Here is a 27314-nt window from a genome sequence, read left to right as displayed (position 1 = left end):
TACCTATACAACAGGTATAGGTCTGTCTAAATACAGAAGTCTGAATGATGTGGTTGAAAGAGGAACAGAGATGGGACATCTAAGATGTTCACTCAGCAGGGGATTGACACACATGCAGGAGGCGGGGGAGGAGGAGGAGGGGGGAGGAGGAGGGGAAAGGCAACATAAACATGAAGAGTCCTTCCAACAGTTTACAGAGGGTCAGGATAAAGAGGCTAATGGTCCGCCTCCGTCCCTCCCTGCCTCCCCCACGTTTACTACACGTCTCTCTCTCTCTCTCTCACTCTCTCTCTCTCTCACACACACAGTTACTTCATTTCTTCATTCTGTCGTACCCTCTCCATTACTCCACCTTCCACTTCACGGCTCCCTCCCTCGTCTCCTCCCTCCCTCGTCCCCTCCCACCTCCTTCCCCCTGGCCAGAGGAGGAGAGTGATCAACCTGAGGGTAGGAGACAGTTTAAACAGGAGTCTCAGCAGGCAGTGCAGAGCGAGCAAGCACACACACACACACACACACATGCATACACACATTCCCACAGGGAGGACCGGACCAGGAGAGCTGAACTGAGGTATGGATTACTGCGATCATACTCAAACATATTGTAGGATACACACACTCAAACTACATTTTAGGCACACATCAGTCACGCAGCTGTGTGTGAGGATTACCTCACTGGTTTGTTTTGTTGCCATTATGAAACATGTGCTGTTCCTTTTTCCTCTCCTACTAAAATATCTTTACAATACAGTGTAACAGTGTAACAGTGTAACAGCTTATTAGAAGTGTCTTTCGAACTGGGTTGGGAATCGCTGCTTGTGCTGTTGTCCATGTTCGCTTTCAGATTCTTAAGTCATTCACCAACTCATTAACAAACTGTGAATCCATCAACTCCACTGTACTGGGTAATTAATAACATAACCTGTTTTGATTTGTGCAGGATTCTTGACGACCTCGAATGGCTTTTCATGACAGGGTTTGACTGCTGCTCACCAGCCGAAGATAGATATGTCAAGTCACATACCTGTGTGTGGAGTCGCTTGACTGACATACGATTCAGAGAGAAGACGGGGGAATACCTTCAGAACCAGACCCATGCCCTTCCCTGACCCTACAGTGCGTTTGCCTCGGAGTGGACTGACAGCTGTCTGAGGGCACGCAGACTAGACCAGACCACAACAAGGAGATCACAGAGTGGGGAGAGAGCAGACATTTGCTCCTCTTAAACCTTTGCCCTGCACCCTGTTGGCCAACCCCCCTCCAGCTGACCCACACGGAACAACTAACCTGGGTGCAGAATTTGTCCACTGCCCCTCCACTAAGTAACTCACATACTCTGCGTTTAACTCACAGAGACATCTCTGTCCCCAGAGTCCCCACACACTGCTCCAGCGAGTCACCGACCGCCACCGCAGGAATAATGGAAGTGGTTTCACTGACTGAGATAGGAGGAGACCTGTCTCCGCCACACTCACCCACCGCCTCCTCCCCGGAGGGGGAGACGGTGTGCGCGGCCCTGGCCCGTTACGAGAACACTGTCCGGGACGCCATCCGAGAGGTCCACGTGGACGTGAGCGTGTTCAAGCTGGGCATGGAGCGCCGGCTGGAGGAGACGGTGAACCTGAGCGGCCCGCTGGGCCGCGCCGTGGCCCAGCTCCAACAGGAGAACAGGCAGCTCCGGGGGCAGCTGGAGGCTCTGACCCGGCAGGTGGAGCTCCTGGCGGGGATGGCGTGCGACCGCAGCGTCCTGCTCAACAACAACAACCACCACTACAGTCCAAATAACTGTAACCACACTCCAAATCACAACAACCATCACGGTGAGGTCCAGCCGAGCCACTTGGACGCAGGGGAGGTCGTTCACGGTAGGGGGGAGGCCCACACGCACAGCCACGACCACAGCCATCTCGACATCCAGAGCCAGCTTCAGTCCCAGGCCCAGATCCAGGGAGGCCAGAGCCAGACGGTCCACAGCCATCCGCCGAGCCCCTCGTCCCCACCCGCCCACTCTCCGTTATCTCCCCCCCGCTCCCCCGGCAGTCCCACCGCAGGTGTCAAGGTGTCCTCCATGGTGTCGGGCACAGCGTCTAGCGGCAGCCCGTCCTCCGCTCGCTTCTCCAGCCGAGCCACCATCGCCGTGTCCAGCAAGGCCAACGTGAGTACTGGGGTGTCTGTAAATTATGGATGGCTTGCGGGTAATCCCATGTGAGATGGACATGTTTATTCAGGGCAGGTTAGCGTATCATGAGCATCACATATCACCTACTGTTCACAGTAACATCGTCAGTGTTGTTGATTTAACTGAGAACGTACAATGCATATACAGTTACACAGATGATTTTTACAGGGTGTGTGTAGTAGGAGGCCCCAAGGGGGCCCCACACACACACACACACACACACACACACACATATATAGCATGTTGCAAGATAGCGCCGAAAAGAGCAGAATATCAGTTTACTAAAGCCCAGCAGATTTGTTGGTGATGTGTCATACCAGGCACTAACTTTCTATCATTGTGGTTGCACAACAGGCCTCCATTAGGATGCTTAAAGATTTATGAAGTATACAGTAATGTGAGTAGGAGGCAGGGCTAGTGTGGCAGTGTGGTTTGTGAATCTTTGTCAAATATGTATCAGCATTTTAGAAATGAAGGCTCTGGCTTTGTGAGTATATGCCCTTCTGAAAGAAGAAGATACTAACTTGCTGACTTGCCCAGACCCATGCAATGTGACAGTACCCGCACCAGACCCATGCAATGTGACAGTACCCTCACCAGGCCCAGACCCATGCAATGTGACAGTACCCTCACCAGACCCATGCAATGTGACAGTACCCTCACCAGACCCATGCAATGTGACAGTACCCGCACCAGACCCATGCAATGTGACAGTACCCACAGCAGGCCCAGACCCATGCAATGTGACAGTACCCACAGCAGGCCCAGACCCATGCAATGTGACAGTACCCACAGCAGGCCCAGACCCATGCAATGTGACAGTACCCTCACCAGGCCCAGACCCATGCAATGTGACAGTACCCACAGCAGGCCCAGACCCATGCAATGTGACAGTACCCACAGCAGGCCCAGACCCAGACCCAGACCCATGCAATGTGACAGTACCCTCACCAGGCCCAGACCCATGCAATGTGACAGTACCCACAGCAGGCCCAGACCCATGCAATGTGACAGTACCCACACCAGGCCCAGACCCATGCAATGTGACAGTACCCACAGCAGGCCCAGACCCAGACCCATGCAATGTGACAGTACCCACAGCAGGCCCAGACCCATGCAATGTGACAGTACCCACAGCAGGCCCAGACCCATGCAATGTGACAGTACCCACAGCAGGCCCAGACCCATGCAATGTGACAGTACCCACAGCAGGCCCAGACCCATGCAATGTGACAGTACCCACAGCAGGCCCAGACCCATGCAATGTGACAGTACCCACAGCAGGCCCAGACCCATGCAATGTGACAGTACCCTCACCAGGCCCAGACCCAGACCCATGCAATGTGCAAGTCATAGTTCTGATCTATGCTGAATTCCTAGTAAAGGGTTTTTTGTCTGACATAAATCTAACCTGTGACAGGGGACTTAAGGAGTAAGCCTCATGTCTCTCATCATCAGTCATTTTCACAGTATGAGGAACACACCTGGTTCCTATTGGACCAGGTCTGGGTTATAATATATCACAACCTGGCTGCTCAGGTTAAATATGGTGCAGCACTGAGCAGACTTCTTACTGTGCCTGGATGTTTTAGTGTTATAAAGTACACATTTATACTATTACCTTGGGACACTGGCTTGTGGAAACATATTGCCTCGTTTGTCACACATGGAATGTCCGAGGAGAGGCCTCTTAACTCAGTTCTGCTGTTAAGGTTCAGGAGCCGGTGTTAAGGAGTTTGCTGATCCACATAACAAACTGTTTACATTAGTGTCCTAAATCCTGAGTCCTCTGCTGCCTTCTTGGTATTCACTACGTTGTTGACCATCATTCAACACAATGCTGAGTTGAATAAACCTCTTGGCCGTTTTCTCTCCATGATGTCAGGCACATTTGACGGGGTTGTTCTGTCATATCAAAAGTAAATATTTAGAAAGGAGAGAGACTATAGATACCAGCTGAAAACAATCTGGATGTGTGTGTGTGTGTGTGTGTGTGTGTGTGTGTGTGTGTGTGTGTGTGTGTGTGTGTGTGTGTGTGTGTGTGTGTGTGTGTGTGTGTGTGTGTGTGTGTGTGTGTGTGTGTGTGTGTGTGTGTGTGTGTGTGTGTGTGTGTGTGTGTGTGTGTGTGTGTGTGTGTTCTGTTTATGGTTAGGCTGCTGTTGTGGCCAGTCAGTGACATAATGAGCTCACTCAGTCTAGAGCAGTGGTTCCCAAACCTTTTAGCTCAAGACTCAAAAGAGAAGTTTGCCCAGGGCCCAAACTAGTGAAAATAACACATCGACAAGCTCAAAATGCGACGCGAAGCCATTGAAAACATTTGAATTTATGGAATTTCTTAGATTTTTCTTTGATTTATTCATGAAATTACTGGAAGAAAATAATTGAATTTGTTTTGAATTCATGTTAACTTTTTTGCTAAAATTTGGAAATTTGAAAATGTTTTGAAATAATAACAATTACAAAAAATTACGAAAATGTAGGAAACCATAAAAATGTGTCTGCGACCCACAAATGGGTCCTAAGTGTTTGGGAACCACTGGTCTAGAGGATGTAAGTGGTTAAGTTATTGTTTGACTCTTTGCCGCCAAATCTTTGCTTAGACTCAGAGTATGCCGTGCTTTTCAACCAGTGGTCCGGGGACCACCAGTGGTCCTTGACAGGGTTCCAGGTGGTCCCCAGCTAAATGATGGACCACCAGTGGTCCTTGACAGGGTTCCAGGTGCATGGTCCCCGGCTAAATGATGGACCACCAGTGGTCCTTGACAGGGTTCCAGGTGAATGGTCCCCGGCTAAATGATGGACCACCAGTGGTCCTTGACAGGGTTCCAGGTGCATGGTCCCCGGCTAAATGATGGACCACCAGTGGTCCTTGACAGGGTTCCAGGTGCATGGTCCCCAGCTAAATGATGGACCACCAGTGGTCCTTGACAGGGTTCCAGGTGCATGGTCCCCGGCTAAATGATGGACCACCAGTGGTCCTTGACAGGGTTCCAGGTGCATGGTCCCCGGCTAAATGATGGACCACCAGTGGTCCTTGACAGGGTTCCAGGTGGTCCCCAGTCCAACCAGTGGTCCGGGGACCACCAGTGGTCCTTGACAGGGTTCCAGGTGGTCCCCAGTTAAATGGTGGAGAGAACTTTAAGAGAGAAACCAAAGCCGTTTCATGAGTTCTATAAAAAAAATTAAACACCTGCATTACTTAATTTACAGAATTAGAAATGTAAAATAATTATGTTGCCTGTTATCTCTCCTAATGATACCAATATCAGCATGTAATTGTGCACTAAAATCTTATTCAACAACAACAAAATATTGTCTTGGGCCTGAGAGGCTAAATGCCATCAAATGGTGGTCCGTGGCTCAAATGCAGAATAAATAATGGGCCTTGATATGAAAAGGGTTGAAAACCACTGGATTAGAGGGACAAGTAGTTTCTTATTTTTCGGCATTACAATGTGGCACTGGATTGTGTGACATCATAAGCACCTTGAATGTGACTTCATTTCTCATTCAACAAGTCATCAGGTTCTGGAACATGTTTCAACTTAGTGCATCTGTCTTTATTTAAGTCAGCGTGAAAAAATCCCAATCACCATCTACTAACAATCTAATACACGACTGGACGTCACAAGCTGTTTATATCAACCAAATCTCCACCTGCTCTTAAAGTATAAGTGTCTCCATTCATCCTTTGATCCTTCCAATATTGCGATTCGTTTTTATTTAGTACAGCCTCATCATGTTTTGTAGTGTTGGTTAGCTGAACTTTTAGCTGCTTTCTGGAACACACAACGCAAGCATGCACACACGACCACATAGATAGACATATATCCACATGACCACATCTAGCAGATCATATACATTGTATGTTTTTTTGTTTGTGTGTGTGTGTGTGTGTGTGTGTGTGTGTGTGTGTGTGTGTGTGTGTGTGTGTGTGTGTGTGTGTGTGTGTGTGTGTGTGTGTGTGTGTGTGTGTGTGTGTGTGTGTGTGTGTGCGCGCGTTCTGGGGTTCACTGAGGACGATATAGCTGAATTTGGACACTGGCGTACAGATCAGTTGCATCTGTATGGAAATCCCTGTTCTCTGATGTGACAACCCTGTCATCATCTTCACAAGGCTCCCTGCTGCTCAGTAAACCACTGTCATAATCATATACATCAGTGCTTCTCAATGTCGGGTCCTCGAGGGGGTTCCAGGGGGTGCCCTGGAATGCTGCAAAAAGGTTATAATAACAGCTGAGCTACAAGCTAGAAAGGAATCTCAGAAGAAATGTGAAAGAAAGTATTTCGGAAACATTTCAACACAAATCTTGTATGAGGGTCCCTAGCTGGCACAAAGTATTTTCAGATGGGGGTTCACAGACAAATGCATATCAATATGGGGGTTCTTGACATGTAAAGGTTTTGAGAGAGAGAGAGAGAGAGAGAGAGAGAGAGAGAGGCCGACCAGAGGGAGATGAGAAAGATACAGTTGGAACAGTTGGCCTCGTAAAAGCCAAAGTGGGTTGTTCTAACAGGTCCAAATGATACGCCAGCCAGGCGCATGCACGTACACAGGCACATACTGTGCTCAGTCACAGACACTTCCTCAATGGTTATATATCGTCGCTGTCAGATGGAAACCTTGTATGATCTACAAGCTCACATGTTGTGAGCTTGTAGAGCTGCTATTTTCACTACTTGTGTGCGACAGTCTGTACGATGAAGTAGGGCAGGGGTTCCCAAACTGTGGTGGGTGCACCCCTTGTGGTGCGCGAGCGCCTTCTATGCAGAATATAGCCTATGCTGCATACATATATGCCATATTCAGGTTCATATTTATCATATGCATATGTATATATAGGAAATATTTGTCTCTATATATCTTATGCAGTTTTTATTTCCATGTGGGGGTTGTGTCAGCTAGGTCGGGAGGTAACAGGGGGTGCATGGCCAAAAAGGTTTGGGAACCGCTGAAGTAGGGCCTCAATTTACGAAAAAACTAAAAGATGAAATATGGAGATACAAGGTTTCTGCCCGACAGCAATGATATACAGCTCTTTAGACGGCAGACTAACAGAATTTGGGCCGTATAGGATTATAAACAAAGCTTAAGCGTCACAGCCTTTGATCTTCACTGTGACCTTCCAGGTCCTAAAGGAAGCATCCCACCTGCAGGCTTCATATTATGGTCTGCATAATGAAGGCATGCGTCTACAATGTAAAATCCTCAGTGATCAATTACAAAATGACAATATTGGTGTTCATTTAACCCTGAGAGTGTCAACCCTGAAATATGTATTGTACAGGTATGTGTACGAGTCACTAACTGTCAGTGTAAAATAATGTCTCTGTCTGTCTGTCTGTCTGTCTGTCTGTCTGACAGGCAGTCTATCGCGCTTTCGTTCTCCGTTGCTCCAACCCCTGTGTCCGAGAATACTCTCGAACGGACACACGCACGCGTGACGCACACACGAACCCATGAACGAACACTGCTGTTGCCAATTACAGCTCCAAAGCTGTGGTCTCAATGGGGCATTGTGTGGACACTCTGCCTCATTTGAAGTACACGGACAGAGGAAGGATTACTGAAGAACCCCAGGAGCCTTCATCCTCTCATCATCCTCCGCTCTCCCTCCGACTCATTCCTCTTTTCTGCACCCCAGCCCTTCACACACCCTCTGCTTCTCGCCTTTTCCTCCTGTCATGTAGTCTCAACGGACATCTTAACAACTCTCTCTCTCTCTCTCTCTCTCTCTCTCTCTCTCCACCTCCCTCTCTCTCCCTCTCTCTTTTTCCCCTTTTTGGGCCCTGTTCCCTCACTACTCTCACTTTCCTGAGAAAAATGTGAACTGAAATACAACCCTATTTTTCACTTAACCTACTTTAAACCTGGCGTCGCTATTTCGAGCATCAAATGGCAACGTGTTGTGACCTTGTAAGGGGATATTTTCACTACTACGTTTTTTTCGTAAATGAACGTCATCCTTGATCGTACTACAGCGTTACACAAAGACATCACAGTAGCATATCCACAAGCTGGAAGCGTGGCACAAAGCGACTCGGTTTGAACCGCTACTTTTACCATTTTTTAATTTGAATCCTGAAAGTGTTTTGAACATGAGGTTTATCATATATTTACAAAATGTATAATAGGCCAATCATAATATAAAAAATAAAACATCTTAAAAAAAACATAAAAATACCATATATGGAAATACAAGGTTGACAGGATGACTCACCCATTCTGTGTCCATCTTACATAGACATTCCTTCGCCACACCACTCTTGCATCTCAGCGGACTCCTGGCCTCAGTCTATTAGGCGCAGTAAATTCCTGTGATGCTCTGCGCTTCATTAGGAGATAAACAGAGCAGATAACAGTTGCCAGGTCACAAGGTTATCCAGCTTTTATCTACAGTACCGACTCACAGAAATATCACTTGTCAGACTAGTGCGTAATACGTTATCTGATGGCATTGAAACAGAATGACCACTGTCAATGTGAGCAAACACACACAAACAGTGGTGGAATGTAGGTAAGCATTAGGGACACATCACTACAGTTATTTTAAAACTGTAGTTACTTTGCAGATTTAGATTATTAAAAAAAGAAGAACCACACACTAGCTCACCTGTAAAATAATCTCATATCCTTTCCGTATAGCCATAGTGTGTGGCAGTTTGACTGTACAAGAACATGTTATCCAGGGTAAATAATAGCTAGTCTCTCTCTCGAGACAGACTGTTGACTCTATCAAATTCAAAGAAAAAGAGAGCGCTGTTTTTCCTTTATTTGTTGACGATGGGTTCTCAGATTGGATAATAGCAAACAGGCCACATCATTTTTCTTTTTCTCTGTGCTTAGTTTAATAACAGTCTTTGTATAGGCTGATGGATAGATAGATTGTATAGTGAGAGCAATAGTGATCTCATTGTACTGAACCTGGTCCAGACTAAATAGCGATAATAAGACCGCTGGCACATGCAGTATATAGATGAAGCAATTTACAATGTACAGAATGCTAACAGGTTATGTAAGAGGAGAAACTAATTAACACACACACACACACACACACACACACACACACACACACACACACACACACACACACACACACACTGTCTCACACACACACACACACACACACACACACACACACACACACACACACACACACACACACACACACACACACACACACACGCCGAGTGCATACACCAAATGTGGTACTGATTTATTTGATTGATGTTGATAGAGAGATTTTTTTCCTGGTAATATTACGTGATTAGCTAGCTAGCTAGTGTTACAGTATGGTCTATATTTGGTACTAGCGTTTCAGTCACTGATATGGTAAGATAACAACTTTTTGGTCATAATTTGGCATGACCTCATGTCTGTTCTGTTGTGCTGTTGAGTTTCTGACCATGTTGTGTTTGGTTGAAAGTGAGGCTTGTATGACCCCATGCCCTTTGAATCCATCTAAAATACAACAACGTGATCCAGTGTAGCTTAGATGATTGTTCAAACACTGCCAGCTTTCAGTTTGTTATTCCAACAAGTGTCACCCATACTTAACCACTTAAGCCCTATACTCTCTCCTATATTATGTCACACAATGACATGCCCAAAATAGGGACACTGGGTTGAAAGTGGTTAAAAGGTCCACAGTTAGTTCAATACAATAGTACTGCAAGTTATACTTTCTTGTAATCATCCACAACATGGTATGGTATGTACCTATAGGCATGACCTCATCAATGTTATGTTGTTGCCACATACCTCATACTAACTGTAATGAATTATTTACTAAATAATGGTCTTTCCCCTGCTATTTGCTTGTGTATTATGTAGGCCGACAAGTTTCCATTACACTTGACTTTTCAAATTCGTCACTGGATGTTGGAGAGAAGTCAAGTGGAATGGATGGAGAGACTAAAGAGTCACTCTTTGAGGTTTGCACATTTTTATGTCTGTATGAGAGAGTGGAGACAGAGAGAGAGAGAGAGAGAGAGAGAGAGAGACAGAGACAGAGACAGACAGAGAGACAGACAGAGAGAGAGAGGCTGGCCAGTGAATGTTGTTTATCTCCATGACGGAGACATTTGACATTTCTACGCCGGCCATGGAGACTCCCTCAGTGCTGCCAGCGCTGTGCCGGCATCTCTCTCACACAATGAAATAAAACTCCTAATCTCGGTGTGTACCCAAACCCTGCTGCCAGCATAGTACTCCAGTTGCCCTCACATTCTCCTCGGTCTCCCTCCCTCTCTCTCTGACCCTCTCCTTCAATCTATCCCTGCCTCGTCCCTGCAGCGCTGGTCGCAACCCTCTTTCTCTCCTACCACCTCAGTTCCCTAGCTCATACCAACACCCCCCCCCCACCACCACCTTCCCTACCTTTCCCCCAAGACCACTTCTGTCAAGCTATATTCCTGGCACAGGCCCCCAGCATGGCTATTAATACAGGCATGAGAAGGAGAGAGAGCGAGAGAGAGAGAGAGAGAGAGAGAGAGAGAGAGAGAGAGAGAGAGGACAAAGTAGGCAACAGTTGTAGGGAAGTTCAGAGAGGTCAGTGGTCTCATTCTGTCTGTGTGTGTGTGTGTGTGTGTGTGTGTGTGTGTGTGTGTGTGTGTGTGTGTGTGTGTGTGTGTGTGTGTGTGTGTGTGTGTGTGTGTGTGTGTGTGTGTGTGTGTGTGTGTGTGTGTGTGTGTGTGTGTGTGTGTGTGTGTGTGTGTGTGTGCGCGTGCGCGTGTGTAGAGGGGTGTTCAGTGAGGTATGTGGCCACTCCCAGGCTACCCATGGCTCTCTCTAATGACTTCCAGACAATAGGCCCTGTTCCCGTCATCATCTCCATGGAACCAAGTTAATAACTAACTGGCCAGTGGGAGAGCTCACCTTGATGCCCCCTCAGACAAATGTAGGTCTGCTGGGTGAGCTTTTAGTCATTGCAAAACCCAACTAAGAACATCAGAATGACAATTAAGTACTCAAGGACGGTTAAACTCTAATCGTTTGCATCCCTGATCACCTTCTTAACCACTTTAACTTGCTGTGATTCAAATGTTTTAAAACAATGTTTTAACCATTTTTGACAACGAAAATAGTGTTAACAGTGTTGGTTTTGTGGTGTTTATTTTGTGTTCTTTTTTTATTTTAATTTGTGCTGGAGTATGAATCTTTTAGAAATACCTATAGTTCATTTGTGTCTTCACACAGCTGAGATCATAGAGGCGGTGTTTTGGTATTTGCTCCAAATATGGTGTCGTATTTATCCCACTAGCTAAAAAAGAGGCACTGCATGCCGTGCATGGAGACCGCAGGCTCTTAAGGCTCCTTCTCCCTCTATCCTTTCCTCTCTTCTCGGTGAAGGTCAGAATCGAGCCTCTCAGGTTAACGCAGCGTTCTGCTTCTGCCGTGTGTGGTTTCCCCTTGTTTTATGTGTTTGTTTATGTGGTTCTGAGGCCTGAGGGGCAAGGCAGAGCCAGGAATAAAGAGGATCCAGGGAATGACGTGGGTACATGGGCCGCTTAGTGCGATGGTGGTGGTGGAGAGGATGATGATGTGTTCTCCAGTTGGTGTCTGGTAACTATTGCATGGCTGGGTAAGAAGACCTAGGATCTCCTGAGGAATGCATGGTGCTGACTGCTGGGAGGGCAGTGATGTGGATGAGATAGAGATGCTTGGCTCCATCATGCAAACCTCATGCAAACCTAATTTCTGATGGAGCGTTGGGAGGCGAGTAAGGAGTTATGGCAAGACTTGTCTGTGATTGTACTGGTCAACCTTTAACCTCCCATCATCTGGCCTAAGTTAATACGACTGAACCCCTTGGCCTACTGTCATCAGCCTCACGTAGTGGAACGTTGGACAGGGAGGCAGTTAGACCAAGAAGAGAATTAAGTACATGTTCCTGGTCCAGACTTCTCATTCTTTTTCTTCTTTTGGATGGTCCTATTTTAGACTGCCTGCAGCCAAAATAGCTGATCTTTTTTTTCTTCTTCTTTTTATTACCTAAAATGGACCACCAGGGTTAAAGTGGTTAAGAGTTGATGCTATTGGCAGCACATTGACCTGTTATAAGAGGCTTTTGTGTTTATGTGGGAGGTAAACACAAAAAGACAATTTACAGTACCTCCCCCCGCTCCCGAGTGACTTCCCTGACTCCCGAGGCAGGGAAAGACGGGGGATGAGGGAGATATATAGTCTTATCAAGGCCCAAGAAGACTGCTACTCCTCTGAAAGCTGATAATCCAATCAGAATGTAAACGCCGTTCACATGTTCTCAATCCCACTACAGTGTACACATACCCTAATGTGAGTGAATCCACAAGAGAGCTGCTGCAGTTGGAATGTCTGGGTGTTCTCATGTGCCTCTGTGCACAGTAAAATCTTTAGTGGTAATTTACTGTACAGAGCTACAAATTGATTAATCTCTCAAGAACAGATTCCGAGCTGCGCCAACAGCAGAATTATTTTTGCCAGATTGTAAATTGATAAATCAAAACTGAGGTTTTTTACTGTGTACACGCACAGCAAAATCATTCAACTGACACAGAGGATTTAGCTGTGTAGTGGTATACAACTTCAACACGCTATAACAAAGACTGGAATATTCATCTCTCGTGCAGTTGGTCCCTCACATACAATCACACGTTATGTTCAGTACTAACTGTACTAAACTCTATAAGTACTGAACCCTCGTCTGGTTTTACAGACAGGTAGTGTGTGCCGGCTGGGTGGTGTGTGACAATCCGATTGAAGTATACCCCGGGCCCGCCGCCGCTGCCGCCGTACCAAAGGTATACTTCAATCGGATTGTCACACACCACCCAGCCGGCACACACTACTGTACCTGTCTGTCAAACCAGACGAGGGTCCAGTACTTAGAGTTTACAACACTAACGTGTTCAAAGGAGGGTATGTGTATTTTTCAGTTTTCACCCCCAACTCTCAGTCTAGGCATGTATTTAGTATGATTCCTTATTAGAAAGATTGCAGGCCATGTCAGTGTGTTTGAAGACCAGGTGGTTGGAGTGAGTGCTTCCTCCAAAAAGGATTCCCTGTAGAAATCTATGAGGCTGAGCAAATTACAGAGCAGCAGAGCCCTTACATGAGGCCCTGCATGCTACCTTTGTGTGTGTGTGTGTGTGTGCGTGTGCGTGTGCGTGTGCGTGTGCGTGTGCGTGTGCGTGTGCGTGTGCGTGTGCGCGTGCGTGCGTGCGTGCGTGAGTGCGTGCGTGCGTGCGCGCGCAGTGCTCACATACTTACAAATCATGCTCAAGTTCATATACGACAACAAATTACTTGACCCTGAAGCTACTCGCCCATTTAAGGTGAGTCACATACAGTTGACATTTTGAATGGAAGCCAGCAATATGAATCTGCATCAAATGATGGGCCTTGCCAACACTTGACAGGCATGACGTGCTACCCAAAAAAGTTGAGCTGGCATTTTTCAGCAATCCAATGACGCAGTGTCATTCAAGTGTTGTTTCACCATTTCCACTCCCCTTCTCTCTCCCCATAATTCCAGATCTCTTCCGTGAATAGATGAAAAACTCATTCCTGAGTCCTGGCGTTGACTAGTTCTCTTTGAGACCCGTTTCATTTACGGAGTGAGGCTTGAGCAACGCATGGAACTGCAACAGAGTCCTATTGTGTTATTGTCGTTAGAAAGTGGAGTTTGTAGTGTGACTTATCTTGACTATACAATCTGTTTATATCTCCTGTTAGGGTTTTGTTTTGCAAATTGTATCTGTGACACCATGTAAACATCTTGTGTGCAACACTTATAGAGTACACAAATATGAGTTATGCAAAAAGGTGTTTTGTGTGCCATGACACACACACACACACACACACACACACACACACACACACACACACACACACACACACACACACACACACACACACACACACACAAACACGCACGTATACGCACAATCTTGCACTCCAACTGTGCCGAAATTTGAGTGGCAAATACTGGCATGTCCCTCCTACCCCCTGTCAACTCTCTCAACATGCCCCCATTGTTCTAAAGCCTTCCATTCGACCATTGCGCAAAGCCAGCAGCTCAAATGTCACCCCCGCAGAGAGAGACTGAGAGACGGAGAGGTCGGACAGAGGATTGGATCAAATCAGAGAGTTAAGTATGAATTCAAAGAAAGGCGAAGAAAGAAGTAAGAATAGAAGAAAGACAGGAAGGAACACAGTTAAATCCTCAGTGATCATTTAACTTTAAGAGTGTACAAATGTAACCAAATGGACCGGTAGAGTCCATTTGGTAGGCTACTCTCTCTGAGTTACACATGGATAAATTAACACTGAGGATTTCACTGTGATGGATGGAAATGCTCCTCCTAACCTCCTACCCACTCCACTCGATACATACCAACTGTCCAGTCTCCTAGAACCGGCTCATCCTTTATTGAAGTGTCAGTGCTGAGGATGGCTGTGACAGCTTGAACAATGCCTCCTGGCCTTCAATCCGAGCTAACTAACCGTTGGACACCGCAGTAAGCCAGGGCTCTCACACTCTCCTGTTTGAACAGGCAACTCTGTCTGTCTCTCAGGGCACGTCGCCCAGGAGTAAAAGCTCAGGTTGCTGGAGAACTTTCACATTGTTCCTTGAACTCTACAGTGTTGAAGCTGTACTTAGTCTGTAAACATTCACCAACCAATGAACCATAGCAGGAACTCACTTGCATCATGTAATGCTATACGATATCATTGTATGATGATTTGGCGTGTCTTATTCCGTACAATTCATCTGGGCTCAGCAGTATAGTAAGACAACTTATATATGGGCTATGGCATTGGCACTGTGATATATTGACACTAATGAAAGACAATCTATAGTGTACCTCAGTCACACTGCAAATACTGATGCCCTCCTCTCTCCTTGCTGTGAAAGCAGGACTCTGGGTGTCTCTTTTGGTTGGTACACAGATGTTTGGTTGGTACACAGATGTCTAACGGCTCATTGACTGAAGAAACTGTCTTACTCCCTCAAGTCGCTCTATTTATTTCCCTGTGCAGACCACAGAATGGGTTTATTGTCAGCTTACAGTGTGACTGCAGTAAAAGAGAGGGAGTGAAAGAGATCTGACTTTAATGGAAAAGAGAGGGGCAGTGAGACAGACTAACTCCAGTAGAGAGAGAGAGAGAGAGAGAGAGAGAGAGAGAGAGAGAGAGAGAGAGCTAGATTGCTGCCAAACAGGATAGCTGGTCAGTAAAGCTTCAGAGAGGTCAAATCATGCAGGGGTCACATAAGAATGACTTTGCATCATTCTTGTTCTACCATTGCTACTGTTTTGTTGACTTTGGAAGGTCTGTTTTGTTTTTACAACCCGGGCCGGATATTCCTAGTCGTTGCATCACATGATCAGTTATGATCAAATACTGTCCTATCTTTTTGTGTTGAGCTGCAGCTGTCTGCTGTGTTTTAACCTCTTTATATGGTTTGTCTTGCTTAGCCCCATTAGATATGCTGCGCAGAATGGTTCAACATGTTGAAAGTTGAAACTCAACGTTTAAAGTGGCACATCTTTGAACAAAACCATTTAGCATGATGGAAATAAGGTTAGAATAGTGCCAAGGTTGAAAGAAAGTAAATTGCACATAATAATAACTGTTTCCCTCTCTGTCTTACTGCAGGGCTTTTCCACATTTTCTAGTCTGTGTCCTCCAAATATTTTATAGTTTCCCTGCGATGATGCAATGAGGCACATTCAGAGACTGGGGGATTTGTTGTTCCTGGAAAAAGAGAGGGGAGCTTTTGTCTGCTTGAACGTTACAAAATTATGATGCACCGTGCGTGCGTGTGCATGCGTGTGTGCGTGCGTGCGTGCATGTGTGTGCACATTATCAGGAAATGGAACAAATAATTCAACTGGATCCAATGTAATGATTATTTAGTCACAAACTCATACTTTTCACATAAGCCCACAGTCAGACTTAACCACTTTCAAGCCTATTTTGGGCTTGTTTGCTGTAATAACGTATAAAGTATAACATACTGTAGCCGGGCTAGGGTATTCATTTATGGAAAAACAGTAAATATGGACAGATACAATTAAGGTTTCTGCCCGACTGACAATATGCAGCTGGTCAAGGGCTAAAAACAGCTGAGCCATGTATCCTCTCTCTTCTAACACAGCCTGGTTGACTTTATGGAGAACAATGAGGATTAAGCAGCTTGATTTGTAATAATGTGTTACAGCATTCCATTGCACGTATTCTTTGTATGGCATCTTGATTCAGTCAATATACTTTTGGCCAGTTCAACATCAGTAGGCAGTGTGCACGTCAACACGGCTGTATGCACGCACGTGTGTCAAAGAATCAGGGGGCGTGCAGATATGTGTTTCCAGACAAGACATTGTTTGGCCCTAGAGGTGCCATGTAACTGATAAGCTGTGTGTTCTGCCAGGGGAATTAGATCTCAGCATGAAGTTTGAAACCTCAGTCGCCCCAGTCTCATGTTTCCCTATCTGACCTATGATGGACTTTAGATGATCCGTGCCGCTAAGCTGTCGGAAGCTTTGTGGTTTAGAGACCTGCGGATGGCGGATTTGGCGGATGCACAAAATCTTGGCAAAATCTCGCAATTAAAATTGATTAATTGGAATAATTACTTGTGCAAGCAGGGCACGGAAGTACTGTGGTCGGCTGCGTAGGTATGGTATGTAGGCCAGTCCTCGGTGGTCCCTAATTAGCTGTTGATGGTGACGTAATTACTTGCGCAAGCAGAGCGCAAGTTGGCACCTCGACAGAGTGCATTTCTCGTTAATTAATGCGGTCGGATAACGGGCAGGTTATAAATATGCACACACGGATTCGGGTGACAAAAAAGTTCATCCGCATCATTGTGGTTCTCTCCAGCTGTTTCCATCTGGCTACCTCCTCCCTCTGTCCCCCTTCTCCTTCCCTATATGTACTACTGGGACAGTCAGCTGTTTCCATCTGGCTACCTCCTCCCTCTGTCCCCCTTCTCCTTCCCTATATGTACTAGTGGGACAGTCAGCTGTTTCCATCTGGCTACCTCCTCCCTCTGTCCCCCTTCTCCTTCCCTATACGTACTAGTGGGACAGTCAGCTGTTTCCATCTGGCTACCTCCTCCCTCTGTCCCCCTTCTCCTTCCCTATACGTACTAAGTACAGTAACTAGACAGTAAAGGGGGAGAGAGATGGGGAGTGACACGCGGCAAAGGCCGTCGGGCTCGGGAGTCGAGCCTGCGGCACGCCGTCTGGCTAGCTTGGCAGCCTAGGTGTCCAGACGGTTGAGCTAACCGTCCGGGCCAGTTAATGTTAAATTAAACGTATTTACACAGTGCGATATACAACATTGCAGGTGAGTATTTTGCGTAAACACTTCATTATCATTATGTGTGGATGTGTGGATGTACACACACAAGTAAATTAATCTCATGAAAATAATGGTCCCTCTGTGTGACCTTAACATTCCAGATTTAGCTGTGAATACAGTATGCAACAGCCTTCCCCATGGTTCTCCTAACCCTCTTCTGACATGATAATGTCCACAATAATCCCCCCACTCTTTCCCTTAACAACCCCCCAGTTATGTGCAGCCCCTTTATGAAGTAACACAGCCCTCCTGTCACAGCCCATAATGCATTGCGATTGTGTGTGCGGCAGTTCCGGTTGCACACGGGGAGGGGTCGCGGGAGGTGACGAGGAGGGAAGCCTCGCCCCCACGGGGAGAGGCTTCCCTTCCCATCCCACATTCCCGGCTGCTGTTAGTCTGTTCTCAATAGGTGTTCCAACAGGGTGGTAAAATACTGAAAGGCTTGATGCTCCTGCACTCTTCACATTTGCCTTGTGTTTATCTGTCAGTGCATGCCGTTCAATGGAGCCTTTACCTTTGCTGCTGATGTCAATATCCATTATTCTACACAAAGTGCAAAATGCATGGAAACTGTCAATCTGACTTTTCTTTATGAACTCTAGTTCAATGATCCATTCCTCATTAAAATAATTAAGTCTTTCTTTTCGGCATATTTGTTTTTTTAATCTATCTCTGCACAAGCACATGGGATTTTTTCTTTTTTTTTTCATTCATTCAAGTCATGATGAAGGAATGAGTTGAATGCGTGCTGCGTAATGCTGTGGCCCCGATGGTATATGGTCTTCGCTCGTAGCATTTTATTGAAGAAGACTCGGGTGTGTGATACAGCGACCACAATAAAATAAAAAAACATATTTTGATTGTCCACAAATATAAAGTTCTTCCTTCTTTTTAAATATTTTCTTGCACATTGTTATAATGATCATTATATATCCCCCTGCAGTCAGAGTTCATAGTTTTAATGAATGAATGTGATCTGGTAGATCTGCTATTTTCAAAAGTAATCTTCGAAAAAAATAATTTAATTTTTGGATTAGCCGTCCTTAGTTGGGCAAATGCATTCATCTGGGGATCCTTGACATGGGAATGTGCTGTGTGAGGATCACTGGTTTAAACTACATTAGGAGAAAAGCCCAAATAACCACTTTAGAAACAAGAAAAGCAACCACAACTAGTACAACTAATATTTACAAGCAACTTTACAGAAAAAGAAGCCGCTTATAATAAACAGACATGGCAACACTCCAGCAGCCTCCCAGAGCCGCTCAAGTGTAAAATAAAACAGTGATTTTTGCATTTAAGAGGTGGTCAGACCTGTACGTCTTATTGTTATGCGCTGAGTGTCTGGCCACCCTAGGTTTCATGTGAAATCAATGTACCTAAATCAATCAATCAATGCATGTCAGTGTTGTTTACTATTTGTTATTGTGAATGTGGGTGGGACAGTGGGAGGCGACAGTCTTGCCATGCAAGCGTGTAAAGTGTAAACAGTGTGACGCTACGTCCGTGGTAGCATCCCACCGGATGGGCCGCACACACGACTCTGTCCCCAGTGCGTTGGCGGGGAAAAGTGTGAATATGTACTCCCCACTTACATTCCTATACGATGAACACAGCTGGTATAGCCCTAGCCTGATTTATAGGCCTACGTTGCGTCATGTGTGTGAGCTTGTAGATTGGCTATTTTCCATGCACAACACTGTGTTCAGTTAAATATAAATCAGGGTTATATCATGATTTGTTTTTTTGTTTATTCATTGCCAATTTGCCAATTTGTATACGGTTACGGTAGTCCCTGTCACTGCCATCAACTACTGTTTGTTCTGGGGAGGGTGTGTGGGAAACCATGCCTCTCCTCCAATTCGCTCGTCTACATACAGTACGATGTAAATTCTCCATTCATTGTCAATGGCATTTAATGTTTGTGTTAGGACAAACATCTACTGTACACTATAGCTGAATATAGGAGGGGCCCTAAAAACCCCCAAATTATATATATATCACACCCATGGGACGTTAGGGGAGCTCTTATCATCATTCATCATACGTCATCATACATCACATTCCATGCTCAACCAATCAAATCATCACAAATGTCATTCCGGCCAATCACAATTTGCGTCTTCACTTTTCTGTCCTCACTTTTGGCTTCAATGTTTGTGTTTACACAGACAACAAAAGCTGGTGTGAAAAAAATCACACCAGTGTGAAGTGAGGGGTGATCTTATCTATGTAAAATAGCATACATACAAGCTTGCAGCGCAGTGACGCGATGTATATCTTCTATTTTTAAATAGCCACAATAACAAATTTGGCTGGGGACTAGTATTCAGAAGCCCTCCATGGACCCCTGGGGGTCCTCGGACCCCACTTTGAGAACCACTGCATTAGGGTGGCAAGAAAGTTGATCACACTTGAAGGCTAATCTGTGTTTCTTCAAAGGCCAAAACTAAACACACCTCCTTTGCAATGATGTTGTTGACCTTGAGAAACCCTGTCCGCTTGTATGGCTATAGCGTTGCACCATGGGCCTCATGGGCAATCTATAGTACATATGTCTATGAAAAGGTTTTGGGTACATCAACACTTTGCCACTAACGTCTAATCTACAACCCTCTAGACCATGAGGGTGTCACGTGGATGGAGAGGGATTGACCCACAACCTATTTGTGCCATGTGTTAGAGATAGGAGCCTTCATGGTGTGATTTTAGGAATGGATGCGGCTGGTTGTGGAGAGAATGGAGGAAAGAATGTCATTGCTGCTCAGTGTTTACGCTGGCGAGATTGTCAGGAAATAGTTAGGGTCACACATACTGTAGATGCACTATTCCCATAACATGTACTTGTTGTGCTGATGATGTTGACATTATAACTCGATCTCCTGCTATTTTTGTCATCTGGCTCAAGTGCCTGGGCTAGATCTCCAAATGCAATTCGGCTGTTCACCCATCACTGATTGTGAGTGTGTGTGAGACAGAACTGTCAGATAAAAAGCTTCTCTGGCCTTATCAGAGGAGGAGACAGACACACAGCCCAGACCTCTGGTGTCGATAACACTCACTAGGCTGCCGACTGCTTTACCGATATGGTATGGAGTCGTGCAACTGAGTAATGCTTATTTGTTAGTTTGCGTGTTTGGTTCTGTTCATTTGAAGTAGGGTCAAACATTCACATGTTGGAGGAGAGTCCGATTCGCTGATTGAAAAGTGTACCGATGACTCAGAGCGAGGCAGACATCTGGGTTCGTTTTTCATGACCACAACCAAAGCAACATGATGGTCGATCCCTTTGTCTTTGCTCCAAACATAACATATTAGTACATATTATGGCTCCGCAAATAACTTGCTGCCTTCCCAAGAGGATAATAACCAATGTGTAGTACAAGTAGTATGTACTAGTCGTTTTGCCTGGTTTGATCTTGTGTGTCTGTGTGTTTGTGTTGCAGAGCATTGAACGAGAGGAGCCAACAGAAGTGGACCTGGTTCCAGCACATTCTGCAGTGGAGAATGGACACTCTACCATCACAGGTAATCATCCAACTGTCTCACCCAGCAGCATGAATTCATCCCTAGCATTTACACACTGAATACAAATATATTTTGGACTCAATTTAACTACTCAATGCTGGTGATCAGCCATTTTCGTTGTGTGACAGTGTTGTCATTGTCACACAACGGGAAAATAATAATTATATATATATATATATATATATATATATGCTAATGGAATCTCCTGCACTGCTGGTGGCATTTCCCTTGATTACACATAGTGCTGTGCAGGGGAGGGGTGTTCTTCTTATGCTTTGAGTAATGGTCATTGAGTTTGCAGGCTTATTTATATTTGTTTAACTGTAACACATCTTTAGTATGTTTAGGTTACTTTTATACAATTGATTATTTATGGAAGTATTTATAAGTAGTTATTGAGAAGAAATGTTGCTAATTGTTCTGTGTCCTGTGGTAGGATCCACTCCTATTTAAGGGAGGCTGCAGGGACAGATGGGTTAGTTGGTTGTGGGCTTTAACACGTATAGCTGTCTAGACTCTAGAGGTTGATGGTGGAGTTTGGGGAGAATAAAAACCCTTAACCTACATTTTCTGACTGTTCTTGGCGCCTTGGCCATTCAGGCAACTTCACACCACCCTTTAGGCCACCCTTTAGGCCAAAACTCGGGAAACTGGTTCGGCAGAGAATGTGAATGTGTCATCACTTGGCAGATGTAAAACATACTCTCCCCTGCATCTCTTTTGTCATTTAGAAAATTCAACATTGGTACATGGGAAGATCTCGCCACCCAATGACATCCCACATGAGCACACAGCTCCAATGGCAAAGCGGATGCTACACCTCCCTATCACTGCTACAACCAAGACAGCTGAAATGGGCCCTGACTCACCTAGCAGCCCTATTGGCTCCCAGGTCTCACCTGTCACAGAGGCATCGCCTCCCAGCCAGTCAACTGCTAACAACAACGAGCCTCAACCAATAGGAGACAGTCCTAATCAGCCAGGTGAATTTTATAATTCCCTCACACACACACACACACACACACACACACACACACACACACACACACACACACACACACACACAATAATGTTTGTCAAGCCCTTTTCTACCTTTTAAAATATTAAACTATCATAATAATGCCCCTCACTTTGAATCTTTTGGTTTGTCTTCGTCATTGTTAAGTGTCTTCTATGAAGTCATGGACTCCAACTCCAGCAGTCAGGACTCTGGGATCATCACCCAGAATGCAAGGCAAGTCTTACATTTGGATTGCGTTGACCATATGTACAGAATGGACTTTCTCTTTTGGGGTATTCCATAAGAGCAAAATGGATGTCGTGTTTTTTAATGTTGTGCCTTTTGTCTTTAGCAGACAAAGCCTTTTCTGCACCTCCTAAGTCTGTGACCTACTCTGGGCTTCCCCAGCATGATAGGTGAGTGGGGCGTGGCCTTCAGTACCTAACTACAGTAGAATCACTGCCAAGAAGGTCATAACGTCTGTCTTTAGTACCTAACTACAGTAGAATCACTACCAAGAAGGTCATAACGTCTGTCTTTAGTACCTAACTACAGTAGAATCACTACCAAGAAGGTCATAACGTCTGTCTTTAGTACCTAACTACAGTAGAATCACTACCAAGAAGGTCATAACGTCTGTCTTTAGCAGAACATCTAGAGCAGTTATGAATTATGATTAGCAAAAAGTTGGTGCTGGACCAAATAACTCGTGCACTATGAGGTCACAAATGCATTTCATTTAACAGATAATAAATAACAAATTGACATACTACCAAAACACTGAAAGAAGGTTTATCATGCACACATGAATAACTATACTAATTAACTGGTTACACACATCATGACGTTTTATTGGACTAAAGTGAGTCTATTTAGGCCAAATTGACAGTGTCAGTCCAATTTTCCTGTTCACATAGTGTGATCTCTCTTCCCATCCTGCAGGGTCAGTGATATCAGCAGTGATGCATACTCTGGGCGGGGAGTGGAGAGGAGGCGGGAGCTGGTGAGGTCACAGACACTGCCACGTAACATTGGTGCGCAGGCCCGTCGATTAGTTTTTGAAAAACTGGACTCCGAAGCCAGTCAAAGGTACATTATAACATCAAGTGCAACATTCAGCAAACTTGAGCAAAGCATACACTGTAGATGTAATAGCAATACAATTGAATGACAGAGAATTAAAAGAAAACATGGATCTCAAACTTTATGTACTGTGTATTATATGCACTGCAAGCAATCATTGTCTCCTTGTCCTACACTCTTGTTCTGTGCAGCCGTCCTAAGCCAGAGGACTCTAAGCCCAAGCTGAAGCGTTCTCAGAGTTTTGGAGTGTCCAGTGCGAGCAGCATCAAACAGATACTTCTGGAATGGTGTCGTTCCAAGACCATTGGATACCAGGTAATAATATATTTATTATTGCCTATTTCCTATACAGTGATGAAATAAAGTTTCAAATATCTACTAAAATCCATACTACTAAGGACAAGTTGAGCAGAGTTAAACCCTAGCTGGACCGTGAATGGAATCTTAGTTACCTTTTTTCTTGGTACCACAGAGTGTGGGGATTAACACTTCCTGTTTGCCTGTTACAGCTGCTTGTGGCAGGCAGAACAGAACATGTGTCCTTCGTTATACTCACCCCTGTCAAACACACTTACACACATAAGAAAGAGATGGAGACAGAGAGAGACAGACAGACAGAGAGAGATCATCTGAGACTGGAGAGGTTGCATTTCATTACAGAAGAAACTGAGGGCTACTTCAGGACTGACTTGGAATGACATAATTCTGAAAACATAGAACAGACTGAGAGCAAAAACATGAGAAGCAAAGAGAAGACAGAGAGGAAACAGGAATATTGAATAACAGGCAATATGGGAATAGAGAGTAATTGGTTTGGAACAGACTCATCTTGTCTCTTTCTCTCATAGTGACATTGTCCTGCATCAGATCATGTGTCCCTATCCAAATCAGGTTCTCCAATACCCTCTTCTGTTTCTCAGAGGAGAGCAGACACCCTGCCTCTGTTTTGTCCATTACAATTATGAGAAAGACACAGAGGTTTTTTTACAAGTAATTTTCTTCTTAACACACTTTACTGGGTTTCCTTTTGCATACTGAGCCGTTTACACACACACACACACACACACACACACACACACACACACACACACACACACACACACACACACACACACACACACACACACACACACACACACACACACACACACACACACACACACACACACACACACACACACACACACACACACTACTGTCTCATCTGTAAACTCCTATGCACATGTCTCCCCTCTGTTTGTGTGTCTGCAGAACATAGACATCCAGAACTTCTCGTCCAGTTGGAATGATGGCATGGCTTTCTGTGCTCTGGTCCACTCCTTCTTCCCCACCGAATTTGACTACAACTCCCTGGCTCCCGCCAACCGCAAGCACAACTTTGAACAGGCTTTTAGTACTGCAGAGTAAGTGGCAGTGACAGTACCAACACAGCAGTAGTTTAAACCCAAGTCAAGTGTGTGTAAATGGAACCATTTGTTGACTCTCCGGGTTAGCACTCAGAATTAATTGTACAGTTTATGTAGGCCTATAACAGATTATTTTAAAGACCCACATGAAAGGTTACATTTGGTTGATCTCAAATAAATGTGGAAATTTTGCCACGCTGTGAAAACTCAGTACACGACTACACGCAACTGCATGCAAATTACATTAATTTTAATAATAATGGAATCCGAGAGGTATTTTCTCCATGCAAACCATGCAGTGGCCATGTGCAGGATTAAATTAGATGACAGACCTACCATTGTACCATTCTACAATCTGTAAGGTACTGCGATCCAGGTCTGACATACTAATGAATGATGCCTCTCCAAAGAGTACTCTCTCTCTCTCTTCTCTCTCTCTCTCTCTCTCTCTCTCTCTCTCTCTCTCTCTCTCTCTCTCTCTCTCTCTCTCTCTGTGTCTGTTTGTCCATCTCTCTCCACATCCACATCTCTGTGCACATTCCTTTTACCTGACCACATGGTGTTGAAAACACCATGGTTGCTAAACAGAGTGTTGCTGTTCTCTGAGTGGACAGACAGACAGGCAGTTAGGCAGGCAGGCATGATTGATTTTTTTTAAAGGTCTAACCCCCTTTTTTGGATGTCAGAGTCTTTAAACCTGGGGTGTGATCTGTGTCTAAAAACTTGGAGCCTCTCTTTTAACACACAGACAAAAATGAAACACATGCTCATGAACGTACTCAGGCGCGCACACACACGCACACGCACACACACACACACACGCGCACGCACGCACGCACACACACACACACACACACACACACACACACACACACACACACACACACACACACACACACACACACACACACACACACACACACACACACACACACACACACACACACACACACACACACGCAGCTGGAAAGTGGAAACACAATCACAATCACACATAGATTCATAAACATAAATCAGATCATAAAATAATTCACATAGTGAATCTACCATTCATCATGTGTGAAGCAGTTTCACAACTTACACCTTGATGGCATCAGACATGAGTCTCTAGTAGTTGATGTCTCATTTCTCAGAGAGAAAGAGACTTTAAACGTAGACTTAGACTTGAACTTAGAAAACTTGCATGTCCTTGTCCTCTCTCTGCAATTTGTGGTACAGCAGTACACTCTCTCTTGTCGTTAGAGACATAGTTATGTTCAGAGAAATATAGATATTTTCCTTCATTTTCAACCTAACAGAGAAGTGTTATTCAATTGTAGGGCAACTCAAGATTACAGTGTTGTTAGCAGAATCACCAGTAATAAATCAATTACATTCATAATGTTAACGACTTATCTTCTCTGACCTAAAGTTATTATGTCTCCACATTGCTTCAGGGTGAAGGCAAGCTGTGACCGGCTGATTGAAGTGGAAGACATGATGATTATGGGTCGTAAACCAGACCCCATGTGTGTCTTCACGTATGTACAGTCGCTCTACAACCACCTGCGCAAGTTTGAGTGAAGAGCCAGCTATGACAACTGAAGCAAAACAAAACATGATCTCAACTTCGCAATACTGTATTGTCATCGTTGGCAAGCTTTTAATTAAGACTTGAATTTTGCAACTCTGTGTGCCTTCTTCCGTCACAGTATTTACTTGCAGCAGTAGGCCTTTGTCTGCCCAACTTTGTCCTGAGTTCAGGGCAGGCATATGACTGGTGATGAGGCATTGCACTCTGACAGGTCTAGTATGCCTCCTAGTGGCATAAAAGTAATACGACACCATATGCTGTAGCAGCAAATATGCCCCTGAGATTTATTCATCAAGAGTAGTGCTTACTTACAAAGTTACACCTCTGTTCACAGAAGCACAATGGACATATCTCACAGGTAGAAATTGAGAATGCTATGTATGTGTGTTTATATATCTTAGCCGTTAATGTTCATGAAGAAGATTATTTTACACGTGCGTGTGTGTGTGTGTGTGTGTGTGTGTGTGTGTGTGTGTGTGTGTGTGTGTGTGTGCATGCGTGCGCGCACGCATGTACATTATGTACAGTATGTATGCTTGTTCTTTATATATTTCATGTCAAAGAAGGAGTGAGGAATTAGTTGTTATATAATTCACTATTTTAACATTTAGTAGCAATATTAACATTTAACTGCACGAAGAACATTGGAACATATTTCACAAAATCTATTGTTATAACAGTTACTGTGCTGTGTGGATAGTGAATTATTAAGGACAGTGGACAGATTCTTTAAAGTTTGCATTTCAATACCTTATTGTAAACAACAGTGTGGGAGAAGCTTCTCTTTCCATGTAAACAATATCAATGGTATAAGTAGGTGTGTAATGAACACAGAACACAACAGAATCATAAGGTCTACAATATTTACAGTCAAGTGGAGTGGCATGGCAGAATTAATTTGTTTGAAAATGAATGAATAAATTGTGTATGGTTTCATCCCCAGGCTACTGTATAGTCTTCATATCACCATGACTTACAATGTCTTGTATTTGTCCCTCATAGAAAATATAATTTCAATGCTAAATATATATTGTTTTAGAAGCAATACATGTGGGACATCTGGTCTAAAGTATTTGTCATTCACTTCCAACTCTGTATTTGTGTTGACTGCTCCAACGGCAAAACAAAATGGCTTTATTGTGAATGACAACTTAAATGTTTGATTCTTAATGTTTTGTCAAGAGTAACCAATT

At 44.7% G+C, this 27314-nt stretch overlaps 1 protein-coding gene across 1 annotated transcript; it reads left to right on the top strand.

Annotated features, from left to right (window-relative positions):
- The first annotated feature begins 437 nt into the window (after window positions 1–437).
- On the top strand, window positions 438–27057 carry smtnl (smoothelin, like). The gene is made up of 10 exons (XM_083772860.1): window positions 438–571; window positions 941–2155; window positions 20978–21059; window positions 21791–22042; window positions 22225–22293; window positions 22412–22475; window positions 23002–23148; window positions 23334–23457; window positions 24394–24545; window positions 25985–27057. The coding sequence occupies exons 2-10, from the start codon at window positions 1421–1423 to the stop codon at window positions 26109–26111; spliced, it is 1752 nt and encodes a 583-aa protein (XP_083628986.1). The 5' UTR covers window positions 438–571; window positions 941–1420; the 3' UTR covers window positions 26112–27057.
- Window positions 27058–27314: the final 257 nt, after the last annotated feature.

The sequence above is a fragment of the Protomyctophum parallelum genome, assembly GCF_964188405.1.
Source record: "Protomyctophum parallelum genome assembly, chromosome: 9".
NCBI lineage: Eukaryota > Metazoa > Chordata > Actinopteri > Myctophiformes > Myctophidae > Protomyctophum > Protomyctophum parallelum.
The sequence above is the reverse complement of the archived record's forward strand: the minus strand, read 5'-3'. Positions and strand labels throughout refer to the sequence as shown.

Coding starts and splice junctions, on each gene's coding strand:
- smtnl (XM_083772860.1), top strand. CDS start 1,421: ATGGAAGTGGTTTCACTGACTGAGATAGGAGGAGACCTGTCTCCGCCA. Junction 22,043..22,224: donor AGACAGTCCTAATCAGCCAG/GTGAATTTTATA, acceptor GTCATTGTTAAG/TGTCTTCTATGAAGTCATGG. Junction 23,149..23,333: donor GACTCCGAAGCCAGTCAAAG/GTACATTATAAC, acceptor TGTTCTGTGCAG/CCGTCCTAAGCCAGAGGACT.